The following is a 12,162-nucleotide window of genomic DNA, read 5'->3' as shown; positions in this document are numbered from 1 at the left end:
AAGGATTGCAATTCATACTCAGGTGTAAATGGCTTACGGCAAAGATTGCCTAAATAGGAAGTTTTGATAGAAGAAAGTAAAGGAGGTACTAGACCCATTAGAGTGGGTGGGGGGGGGTGTGGAGTATGGAGCTGGTGGCACTGAAGCCATGCCTAGAAAGGGCCTGACATGGATTAGGCTGTCCGTATACATGAACCCATCTGTCAGATGGGGAAATGGAGGCCCACAGCAGAGAGGATTCCTAGGTGGTCAGTGGCAGGTAGAGCAAGAACCCAGCTCTCCTGCCTCCCATTCTCCACTGGGTCAGGCTCAGAGGCTACAGCAGGGAAAGTGGGAGGAGAGGGGATGAGTAACCCAAACAGGAAGTTTAGGAAAGCAGATCACCAGGGGCCCAGGGCTCAAGATTATCCATTTAGAGGAACTTTCCCTTCTCAGAATAGCTCAGCCATGGAGGCAGGGGACATACCTTCCACTGTCAGGGACCAAGTCCCTGAAGAGTTTTCAGGAACACATAGCTCCCTCTCTTCGGATTCCTTGACTCTTCTGAATGAACCAGCCAAACCTCCAAGTGACTGCTATCGATGATGGACATTTAGGGGTCACCTCTGACTCTCCATCTCTTCCCTTTTCCAACTGTCAGCTTCTTTCTGATCAAGAGCTCAAAACTTTGACTTTGCAAATACCCAGAGGGAGTGGGTGTCATGCCCTGGTTTACACAACAGCAAGTGACCGAGCAACATAGGAAAGAGGAAGTCAGGTCTTTGGTCATTTGCCTGACTCAGCCAGAAGGTTGGCTCTGAGATGTATGTGTTCCAACCACTTGCTCCAAACAAGTAGTAAATTTTTAGCGTGTTCAATGTTACCTCTGGGTCACCTGATCAACTCCAGAACTCAAGGGCACTTGTAAGCCTCCTTAGAATACTTCTATCTTTAAGGTAGGCAGAGGGCAGGGAAGTTTGGAAAAATATAGGGTCCAGAGGATCCTCTGGAGGAGGGCATGGAAACTCACTCCAGTAATTTTGCCTGGAGAATTCCATGGAGAGAGGAGCCTGGTGGGCTACAGTTCGTGGGATTGCAAAGAGTTGGACATGACTGAGCAACTAACACTTGAAACCAGAAAAAGCTGGGTTTGAATGCCCTTTCTGCTTCTTACAGATAAGTGAGCTTTTTAAAATATAAGTCAGATCACATCCCTCCTTTGCTCAAAATATCCCGGGGCTGCCATCTCACTTGGAGTAAGAGTCCAAGTCCCCTCTGGCAAGGCTGGCAAGGCTCCATGACCTGGAGTCCCCTCAACCTCACAGTCCTGTCTCCTCCAGCCCTCCCTTGATTTTTTCACTTCAGCCACACTAGCCTCTTGCTATTCCTCAACTCACCAACCATGTTTCTACCTCAGGGCCATTGCACAGGCTGCTTTCTGGAACATTCATCACCCAGAAAGCCTCTTTCTCTTCACCCAGGTCTTCTTGCAGATCTCACCTTCTCAGCAGGGGCTTCTCTTATCACCCTGGCTAAGACAGAAGCACTGTCCCCAACTCCTATCACTTTCTGGCCCCTTCCCAGCTATATTCTTCATGGCTTTAGCCACCACCTAATATGATGACCACAAGGATGAGCCTCTCAGATTTCCAAAGGCAGAGAGCAGAATTGACCAGTGGCCCCAGCTGTCATGCTGTGAAGAACATCACTGTTTCCTTGGGCTGCTCCCACCCAGTGACTGAGAGTGGCAGACGTACCAAGGCAGGACCATGCCAGGGGGACCTCTGATGGAACCTCCTTGGCAGCCTTGCCAACCTTCCTTAGAACTGCCCTGCAGTTTAAGACATTTCTACCTTCCTTTCCTTGCTTCTTCCCTTCCTTCCTCTCTCCTTTCATTTGGAGTCAGACATGCCTTGCTAGGTATTCATGTATGGATGTGAGAGCTGGACCATAAAGAAGGCAAGCCCCATTGGAGAAGACTCCTGAGAATCCCTTGGACAGCAAGGAGATCAAACCAGTCAATCCTAAAGAAAATCAACACTGAATATTCATTGGAAGGACTGATGCTGAAGCTGAAGCTCCAATACTTTGGCCACCTGATGTGAAGAACTGACTCATTGGAAAAGACCCTGATGCTGGGAAAGATTGAAGGCAAAAGGAGAAGGGGATAACAGAGGATGAGATGGTTGGATGGCATCACCGACTCAATGGACATGACTTTGAGCAAGCTCCAGGTGATAGTGAAGGACAGGGAGGCCTGGCGTGCTGCAGTCCATGGGGTCACAAAGAGTCAGACATGACCGAGTGACTGAACAACAGTGCCTTACTATCTTATCTGATGCCTCTCGTAACCTCTCCTAGCTGCTTCTACAGGCATTCCCTCTAATCAGTTTCTGAGAGTCACCTTCTCCAAGGACCTGACTAACTGAATGAAATGCCTTTAGCTGCCAGGGTGCCCTAGATTTCTCCTTTTAAACAATAGTCACAAATGTGTGTTTAAACTGAGAAGGACTGTCCATGTTTGTTTATCTTTGCTTGGAGATGAACAGTCTTTCCTTGATTGAAGCTGAATGAAGGTGACCCCCTTCCAAAAGGACGTGGTGGCCAGTTCGCCCAAGGGACAATTTTTTCACTTCAACCTCCCACCGTGCTCCAAGGTCAGCTGCCCCTAAATCTGACCCCCTCAAGTGGAAACTTCAAAGTTTCCATCGTGTGCTCTGACCCTTTTACACTTTCTTTTTTATTGTTGACAGAGCCAGTTCTTTTCTGTTTTGGAGGGTATGCATTTTTGTTTTTAAAATTACCTTTCATCACCTAGTAAAACACTACATTGTCCTTGTTAAAAATGAAAACAATAAAGCTAAATCTAAGGCACATTTGGAATAAGGCCAGTAAGATACCCTTTCCAGGCCCTCCATGGCCACCCCTCCATTCACCACCCCCTCCCAGGTAGCCTCTTCTTGTACATTTGCATATTATATTAAAGCAGATATGTCAGTGCCCCGCCCCTTGGCCAGCTGTTCACCCTTCTGAACACTCGCTGGACGTCCAACTGCCAGGACCTGCATCTCTTCATCTAGGAGATTTCTCTGTAGTCCTTGGCGCCTCCTCTGCCCACGAGCCTGGTAAGTGGAAGTGCTAGAGGATTGTCAGCCCGCGGGAGCCAATCTCATCCCCATCAGCTGTGACTGACAGGATCAGGCAGATAAGTATCCCAGTTCCTCTGCCTTTTGAGCTGGCTTAGCGGCTCCCAGCACTCCCAGTAGAACTGAGCTCCAGGTGCCGACAATGGGATTGACTTGATCACATCTTTATTGTCTGCTGACCTGGGTTCGATCCCTGGGTTGGGAAGATCTCCTGGAGAAGGGAAAGGCTACCCACTCCAGTATTCTGGCCTGGAGAATTCCATGAACTGTATACATGGGGTTGCAAAGAGTGGAACAGGACTGACGACTTTCACTTTCACTTCTCTTCTCTGTCTTGCTTCCCCACTCTCCTACAGGGTTTTCTGGGATCGAATCCCAAATAAACTAAATAGACATTTGACATGTCTTCTAGGGTCCGCTTCTGGGGAAACTCAGACTGACACATATACACTCATAGAAAATATGGAGTATCACTTTTTTGTGTGTGATAACATAAAAGGAATACTGTTTTGCATGAATTGTGAGGCAGTAGTCATCTTATCCTCATTTTTTAGATGAGGAAATTGAGACTCAGGGAGTGAAAGAATTTGGTGCGTCACAACTTGTATGAAGCAATGTTGGTACTCACACTCAGGCCTCCCATGCTCGGTCTGCATGCGTGTGTGCTGAGTAGCTTTGGTCATAACCGACTCTTTGCAACACTATACGACTGTAGCCCACCAGGCTCCTCTGTCCATAGGATTCTCCAGGCAAGAATACTGGAGTGGGTGGCCATTTTCTTCTCCAGTGCTCTGTCTATGGTTCTTCATTTCTCTGGCAGAGTAGAGGGAGGGTCTTCTATTCTTTTGGCTGCACCTAAGTCTCCTGGACCAAAGGATTTCATGGTGATGGTGGGAGCTCAGGTAGGTGTCGTAGTTCAGGATGAGGACTGTCACAAGGCCCAGTGCAGGGCAGGGCCACCCAGAGGGTGCAGCCTGTGTGGCCACAGCCACTGGCCAAGAACAGGACACATTTTACATTCAAGCAAGGGTTTCTTCTCTGTCATTACCCATGCCTCTGGAATTACACACTAAAACTCCCAGTCCTGGGGTGGAGGAAACTGGAGAAATGGCATGGGGTATCAAAGCACTGCAGTGGGGGTGGCTTAGAAAGACAGGCTAAAAGATTGTACCATTAACTTACTCTGTAACTTTGGGAAAGTTACTTACCCTTTCTGGGCCTGACATTTCTTTTCTATGAAAAGGGAGGCCTTGTCATGATTTTAGGACTGGATTTGAAAACTCAAATAAGCTATAGGGGCCCACAGGGCTATCCACATGGGGCAGGTAGTCCAGGCAAGGGTACTGCAAACTGGACAGTTTGGGGGCAGTCTACAGGGCAACCCCACTCAGCATCACCCACATGAGTGAAGAGCAGCAGAGCACAGGAGACCAAGGTTCTAGTCCCAGCTCTTTCAGTGGTTCAAGAGAAGACAGAAATTCACATTTCTATGAGCTCTCTTGACTTTAAATATTATCGCATATTTAAGAAGAATCATTGTGTGAGGTCAGAGAAGGCAATGGCACCCCATTCCAGTACTCTTGCCTGGAAAATCCAATGGATGGAGGAGCCTGGTAGGCTGCAGTCCATGGGGTCGTTACAAGTCACACACGTCTGAGCGACTTCACGTTCACTTTTCACTTTCACGCATTGGAGAAGGAAATGGCAACCCACTCCACTGTTCTTGCCTGGAGAATCCCAGGGACGGGGGAGCCTGGTGGGCTGCCATCTATGGGGTCACACAGATTTGGACACGACTGAAGTGACTTAGCAGCAGCATTGTGTGAGGCCAACTGAAACACACATATTTGCTGAAATATCTCAGGCAAAGGAGGGGAGACAGTGTTCAACACCCCTCAATTCTGTATTTTTGAGGCCCTACTATGTCTCATTCCTATTGGAATGCAAAAGTAGGAAATCAAGAAACACCTGGAATAACAGGCAAATTTGGCCTTGGAATACGGAATGAAGCAGGGCAAAGACTAATAGAGTTTTGTCAAGAGAACGCACTGGTCATAACAAACACCCTCTTCCAACAACACAAGAAAAGACTCTACACGTGGACATCACCAGATGGTCAACACCGAAATTAGATTGATTATATTCTTTGCAGCCAAAGATGGAGAAGCTCTATACAGTCAGGAAAAATAAGACCAGGAGCTGACTGTGGCTCAGATCATGAACTCCTTATTGCCAAATTCAGACTTAAATTGAAGAAAGTAGGGAAAACCACTAGACCATTCAGGTATGACTTAAATCAAATCCCTTATGATTATACAGTGGAAGTGAGAAATAGGTTTAGGGGACTAGATCTGATAGAGTGCCTGATGAACTATGGATGGAGGTTCATGACATTGTACAGGAGACAGGGATCAAGACCATCCCCATGGAAAAGAAATGCAAAAAAGCAGAATGGCTGTCTGGGGAGGCCTTACAAATAGCTGTGAAAAGAAGAGAAGCGAAAAGCAAAGGAGAAAAGGAAAGATATTCCCATTTGAATCCAGAGTTCCAAAGAATAGCCAGAAGAGATAAGAAAGCCTTCCTCAGTGATCAATGAAAAGAAATAGAGGAAAACAACAGAATGGGAAAGACTAGACATCTCTTCAAGAAAATCAGAGATACCAAGGGAACATTTCATACAAAGATGGGCTCAATAAAGGACAGAAATGGTATGGACCTAACAGAAGCAGAAGATATTAAGAAGAGATGGCAAGAATACACAGAATAACTGAACAAAAAAGATCTTCATGACCCAGATAATCACAATGGTGTGATCACTCACCTAGAGCTAGACATCCTGGAATGTGAAGTCAAGTGAGCCTTAGAAAGCATCACTACGAACAAAGCTAGTGGAGGTGATGGAATTCCAGTTGAGCTATTTCAAATCCTGAAAGATGATGCTATGAAAGTGCTGCGCTCAATATGCCAGCAAATTTGGAAAACTCAGCAGTGGCCACAGGACTGGAAAAAGTCAGTTTTCATTCCAATCCCAAAGAAAGGCAATGCCAAAGAATGCTCAAACTACCGCACAATTGCACTCATCTCACACGCTAGTAAAGTAATGCTCAAAATTTTCCAAGCCAGGCTTCAGCAATACATGAACTGTGAACTTCCAGATGTTCAAGTTTTAGGAAAGGCAGAGGAACCAGAGATCAAATTGCCAACATCTGCTGGATCATCAAAAAAGCAAGAAAGTTCCAGAAAAACATTTATTTCTGCTTTATTGACTATGCCAAAGCCTTTGACTGTGTGGATTACAATAAACTGTGGAAAATTCTGAAAGAGATGGGAATGCCAGACTGCCTGACCTGCCTCTTGAGAGACCTATATGCAGGTCAGGAAGCAACAGTTAGAACTGGACATGGAACAACAGACTGGTTCCAAATAGGAAAAGGAGTACGTCAAGGCTGTATATTGTCACCCTGCTTATTTAACTTATATGCAGAGTACATCATGAGAAACGCTGGACTGGAAGAAGCACAAGCTGGAATCAAGATTGCCGGGAGAAATATCAATAACCTCAGATATGCAGATGACACCACCCTTATGGCAGAAAGGGAAGAGGAACTAAAAAGCCTCTTGATGAAAGTGAAAAAGGAGAGTGAAAAAGTTGGCTTAAAGCTCAACATTCAGAAAACGAAGATCATGGCATCTGGTCCCATCACTTCATGGGAAATAGATGGGGAAACAGTGGAAATAATGTCAAACTTTATTTTTGGGGGCTCCAAAATCACTGCAGATGGTGATTGCAGTCATGAAATTAAAAGACACTTACTCCTTGGAAGGAAAGTTATGACCAACCTAGATAGCATATTAAAAGCAGAGATATTACTTTGCCAACAAAGGTCCGTCTAGTCAAAGCTATGGTTTTTCCAGTGGTCATGTACGGATGTGAGAGTTGGACTGTGAAGAAAGCTGAGTGCTGTAGAATTGATGCTTTTGAACTGTGGTGCTGGAGAAGACTCTTGAGAGTCCCTTGGACTGCAAGGAGATCCAACCAGTCCATCCTAAAGGAGACCAGTCCTGGGTGTTCATTGAAAGGACTGATGCTGAGGCTGAAACTCCAATACTTTGGCCACCTCATGCGAAGAGTTGACTCACTGGAAAAGACTCTGATGCTGGGAGGGATTGGGGGCAGGAGGAGAAGGGGACGACAGAGGATGAGATGGCTGGATGGCATCACCGACTCTATGGACATGAGTTTGGGTAAACTCTGGGGGTTGGTGATGGACAGGGAGGCCTGGTGTGCTGCAATTCATGAGGTTGCAAAGAGTCGGACACGACTGAGCGACTGAACTGAACTGAACTATGTCTCAGGTGCCAGGAGTTAGAGATACAGTAGTTTTGGAGACAGACATGTCTGTGCCCTCATGGGACTTACATTCTAAAAGAGTTTAAAGTTCAAGCCCTGACCAGTCCTCTGAATGCAGACAACTCTCTCCTCACCCTCTGGGGTAAGAGACCCCCAGAGAGCAGCCTGGTTGAGGTGAGATTGAGACTCATGCTTAATGAATGATGGTTTTAATAATAATTTTTGATAAGGAAAATAGCAAGTGTTGACCACAGGGTGGAGAAACTGGAACTCTTGTACATTGCTGGTGGGAATGTAAAGTAGTGGAATATAATTTGGTGATTCTTCAAAAGTTAAACATGGAGTTACTATATGACCCAGAAATTCTACTCCTAAGTATATACCCAAGGGAACTGAAAACAGGTGCTCAAATACATGTACATGCATGCCCATAGCATTGCCATTCACAGTAGTCAAAAGGTGGAAACAACCTAAATTTCCATCTACAGATGAGTGGATAAACAAATCATAGAATATACATACAATGAAATACTATTCAGCCATAAAAGGAATTAAATGTGTTAGTATTTAATGTGGATGAACCTTGAAAGAAGCCAGTCACAAAAGGTCACATATTATGTAATTCCATTTTTATGAAACATCTAGAATACATTAATCCATTGATACAAAATGCAGGTTGGTGGCTGCCAAGGGCTGAGGGGTGGGAGGAAGGGGAATAACTGACCATGGCGTTTCCTTCTGGGATGATGAAAATGTTTTAGAACTACACAGAGGTGCTGATCACACAACCTCTGAACGTACTGAATGCCCCACTGCATTGTTCACTTAAAAATGGTTCATTTTATAAGGTTATACGAATTTCACCTAAAAAGTTTTAGAAATTGAAGACTATGGATTTCATAGTGGTTAAAACTTCACTTTCCAATGCAGGGGGTGCAAGTTTGGGAAGCTAAGATCCACATGCCTCGCTGCCAAAAAAACCAAAACACAAAACAGAAGCAATAGTGTAAAAAGTTTAATAAAGAATTTTAAAATGGCCCACATCAAAATATTTTTTAAAAATTGCAAGCTACCTAAAAGTGCTTTGCTAGGATGGTTAAAACAAATTATAGTGTCTCCAAACAGTGGACCATTACTCAGTCATTAAAAATTTGAGGATGTTTTAATGACATGGAAAAATGCTTGCAATGTAACACTGAGCAAATAAGTGGGATAAAAATTGTATATGTAGCATTTTATTAATTATGTTAAATAAAACGTGCACAGAAAAGAAGACAATAAAAATAAACTAAAACATTTGCTACCCAAACATTTTTTTAAAGGATTCATGCTTCTGGGAATTTCCTGGCTATCCGTTGATTAGGGCTCTGCGCTTTCACTGTTGAGGGCCCAGGTTCAATACCTGGCTGGGGGACTAAGATTGCTCAAGCTGTGAGGGGAGGCAAAAAGAAAACCAAAAAAACTGAAAAGCGAAACAAAACAAAAAAAGGTGCCTGCTCCTATTGTTGGAGCATATACTAAATGTCAGGCGCAGTGAATAAGGCGGAGGAGAATCTTTGCCCTCCTGCAGCTGAGAACAGGTGACAGGGGCCCTGGATCTAGAGGGAGCTGGAAGGTCAGCAGAGCCGATTCTTTCTTGTCTCTTCTCTGCCCCAGACCCCCTGGGTGACATTTCCACGCCTCAGTCCTCCTCATACACAAAAGCTGCCCCTTGGGAGAGCCACTCAGCCTCTCGGTGTTTCCCCCTAGAAACACCTGTACGTGAGCCCAAGACCACACGTCCAGGCTGGCCCCAGCAGTGCTGTTTGTTGTCATGAAGCCCAGGATCAACCTGAATGTTCAACATCGGGGGGAATGAGAAGTAGGGCAGGACCGTACCCTCCTGGAATCCTCCACTTAGAATAAAGTAGAGCTCTGTATCTTATTCTGGCTAGATTCTGACAACTTAATGATAACAAGGCAGGGAAAATGAAACTGCCGCAGAATCTCACAGTTAGACAGCATTTATGTAGATCTTTAAAACACGAAAGACAATTTTATGTATTGTTTATGTACCCACATATATATGTAATGCATTTTTAAAGGCACAGACAGGAAGAGCTATAATTCATGATAGAGATTGTCTCTGGAGAGGGAGAGAAACAAAACTAAGATGGATATCGGATAGGGAGGCTTCAATGTTATCTGTTACTTTTAGTAATTTTATTTTTCAAAAAATCTGAAACAAACGTGACAAAATGCAAACATTTGTTAATTCTGGGTGCTGGGTTCCTGGGATATTTAGTATATTACTCTCTTCACTTTTCTGTATTTAACGCCTCCCCCCCAAAAAAAGGATAGTGCAGAGAAAGCAATGATGAGAACTGATATCTTTTGAGGCCTTTCTCTGTGCTGGCCAAAGTGGTTCTCAAAGTGTGGCCCTTGAACCAGCAGCAACAGCATCATCTGGGAATAAAAATTCTTTAGGTCCTGTGCCAGATCTATTGAATCACAAACTCTGGGGTCAAGACCCCAAAATCTGTGTTTCAACAAGCTTTCCAGGTGATTCTTATGTACTGTTTAAGTTTGAGAACCACCAGGCTAGACTGTAATAGCTATAGTGAAAGTGAAGTCGCTCAGTCGTGTCCGACCCTCAGCGACCCCATGGACTGCAGCCTTCCAGGCTCCTCTGTCCATGGGATTTTCCAGGCAAGAGTACTAGAGTGGGGTGCCATTGCCTTCTCCGTGTAATAGCTATGACAGTTGTTAATGGATATTAAGCAGTTAAACCTGTTAGGCAATAAGCAGTTAGACCTGTCAGTAACTCAATCTAATCTTCAAAGCAACCCTATGGGGACTTCCCTGGTGGTCCAATGGCTAAGACTCTGAGCTCCCGATGCATGGGGCATGGGTTTGATCCTTGGTCAGGGAACTAGATCCCACATGCTGCAACTAAGACCCAGCGTGATCAAATAAATAAATAAATACATTTTTTAAAAGATCCTCTGAAGTAGCCATTATTTCAAATATCCCCATTCTACAGTTGTGGAAACGGAGGCACAGAATGGCCACATCCTCTGCCCAAGGTCCAACAGGCAGGTTGGCCACCCAAAACCCCTTACTCAGCCACTGCACTAAAGTGTCACTTGAGTGCATGCTCAGTCGCTTCAGTTGTATCCGGCTCTGTGCGACCCAGTGGACTATAGCCTGCCAGGCCCCTCTGTCCATGTGATTCTCCAGGCAAAAATACTGGAGGGGGTTGCCATGCCCTCCTCCACCCTCCTCCAGGGATCTTCCTGATCCAGGGAGCAAACCCAGGTCTCACGTCTCCAGCACTGGCAGGCAGTTCTTTACCACTAGCGCCACCTGGGAGACCCAAACTCAGTCACATGACCTCCAATATACTCTCTCTCACCACAGTCTGGGAAGACAGACCTAAGAGCCCTCTTTGACAGATGAGGCAATTGGAATTTAAAGAGGGAGAGTGAGTGACTTGTCCAAGGTCTCACAGGAGGAAAATGAGGGGCCAGGCATCCTCCTGTAGTCTGTCCAGGAGGTTTCAGGGTCCGACCTAGACCGCCTGGGGATCAGGGCGCAGCTGGGAGGAGGAGGGAACCCAGCGAGCGAACCGACCCAGCTGCAACCTTGCCTGGGTGTGGCTCGCGCTGTCACGCCTACGGCCAGCTGTCCCCTTCCCCACCATGGCTGCCAAGCCGCCGTGACTGTGACCGTCACCCAGCCCCATCAGGAACCGTAAGGGCTTTTCCCCTCTCGGGCTCCTTGAAGCTCCCCCCCCCCTTTTTTTTTTGTCTCTTGAAGAAGAGGAACCTGGACGGCCCAGGGAAGTGGCGGCTCAGGCAGAAAGTCACCCTCCGCGTTCCCAGGTTTGCAGCCGGGCCATTCGGCTGTTCATGCGGACATCCTTCCCCGCGGGTCGGTCCCCGCATCCCGCCGCCTGTCCGCCGCTCCCTCGACGGTCCCTTTCCGCTGCGCCCCAGCCTACGCGGCTCACCACCCTGGGTGCCCTCAGCAGCCCGAAGACCCGACCGTCAGGCCGAGTTAGAGGGCCGGTGTCCCCTGACCCCCGGATCCGAAGCACTCACCTGGGCGCCCGCTCCTCTTCCGGCGGGCAGCCCGGATCCTCGCAGCTCGAGCGCCCCCCCAGCTCGGCAGCCCCCGGAGTCCCGGGGCGCTCGAGAGCTAGGGGAAAATGGATTGACTTTCAAGAGGAGGCTGGGGATGCGCTCCGAGGGGCTTCGGTGCCGTGCGTCTTTAGGGGAGGGGGCCCTCTGGCGCTGGACTGTCCGCGTCCCCTTCCACTCGCCCCTAGGCCTCGGCGGTGCGTCCCCGCCGGAACCAGGGACTCGGTGGCGCCCACAGACCATCTGGGCGCCTTAGCCGCGCCCGGGGCGATGCTAACCCCGCCCCCAAGTGTCCTAAACCCGCCCCGGAGATTCTGACCCCACCCCAGGGACTCCAATCTCTGTCCCCACCTACCAAGATCCTAATCCCGCTGCCTAAGGATTTTTTTAAACACCGCCCATCCAAGGTTTCTAACTCTGCCTCCAAGAATCCTTACCTCGTCCCCGAAGGGCAACCCGCCCCTAAGAATTTTAACCGGTCCTTCCAAGGTCCTAATCCCCAAATAAACTAACACCTCCTCCAATGTATTCTAATCCAGCCTTCCAGTGCCCTAACCCTGTCCCA

At 47.1% G+C, this 12,162-nt stretch overlaps 1 protein-coding gene across 5 annotated transcripts in view; it reads right to left on the bottom strand.

Moving 5' to 3' along the window:
* HCK (HCK proto-oncogene, Src family tyrosine kinase) overlaps positions 1-11,864 on the bottom strand; it is a 59,570-nt gene extending 47,706 nt beyond the window's left edge. For 2 of the 5 annotated variants that reach the window (XM_061437228.1, XM_061437227.1), the window contains exon 1: positions 11,559-11,862. In XM_061437228.1, the coding sequence (XP_061293212.1) occupies positions 11,559-11,840 (282 nt within the window). In that variant the 5' untranslated portion in view covers positions 11,841-11,862. Of the gene's footprint in view, positions 1-11,558 lie in introns of all 5 variants that reach the window. The other 3 variants (XM_061437229.1, XM_061437226.1, XM_061437230.1) reach the window with 3 other exon arrangements.
* Positions 11,865-12,162: the final 298 nt, after the last annotated feature.

This window comes from Bos javanicus, chromosome 13 (genome assembly GCF_032452875.1).
Source record: "Bos javanicus breed banteng chromosome 13, ARS-OSU_banteng_1.0, whole genome shotgun sequence".
Classification (NCBI taxonomy): Eukaryota; Metazoa; Chordata; class Mammalia; order Artiodactyla; family Bovidae; genus Bos; species Bos javanicus.
This window is presented reverse-complemented; position numbering and strand designations above follow the sequence as displayed.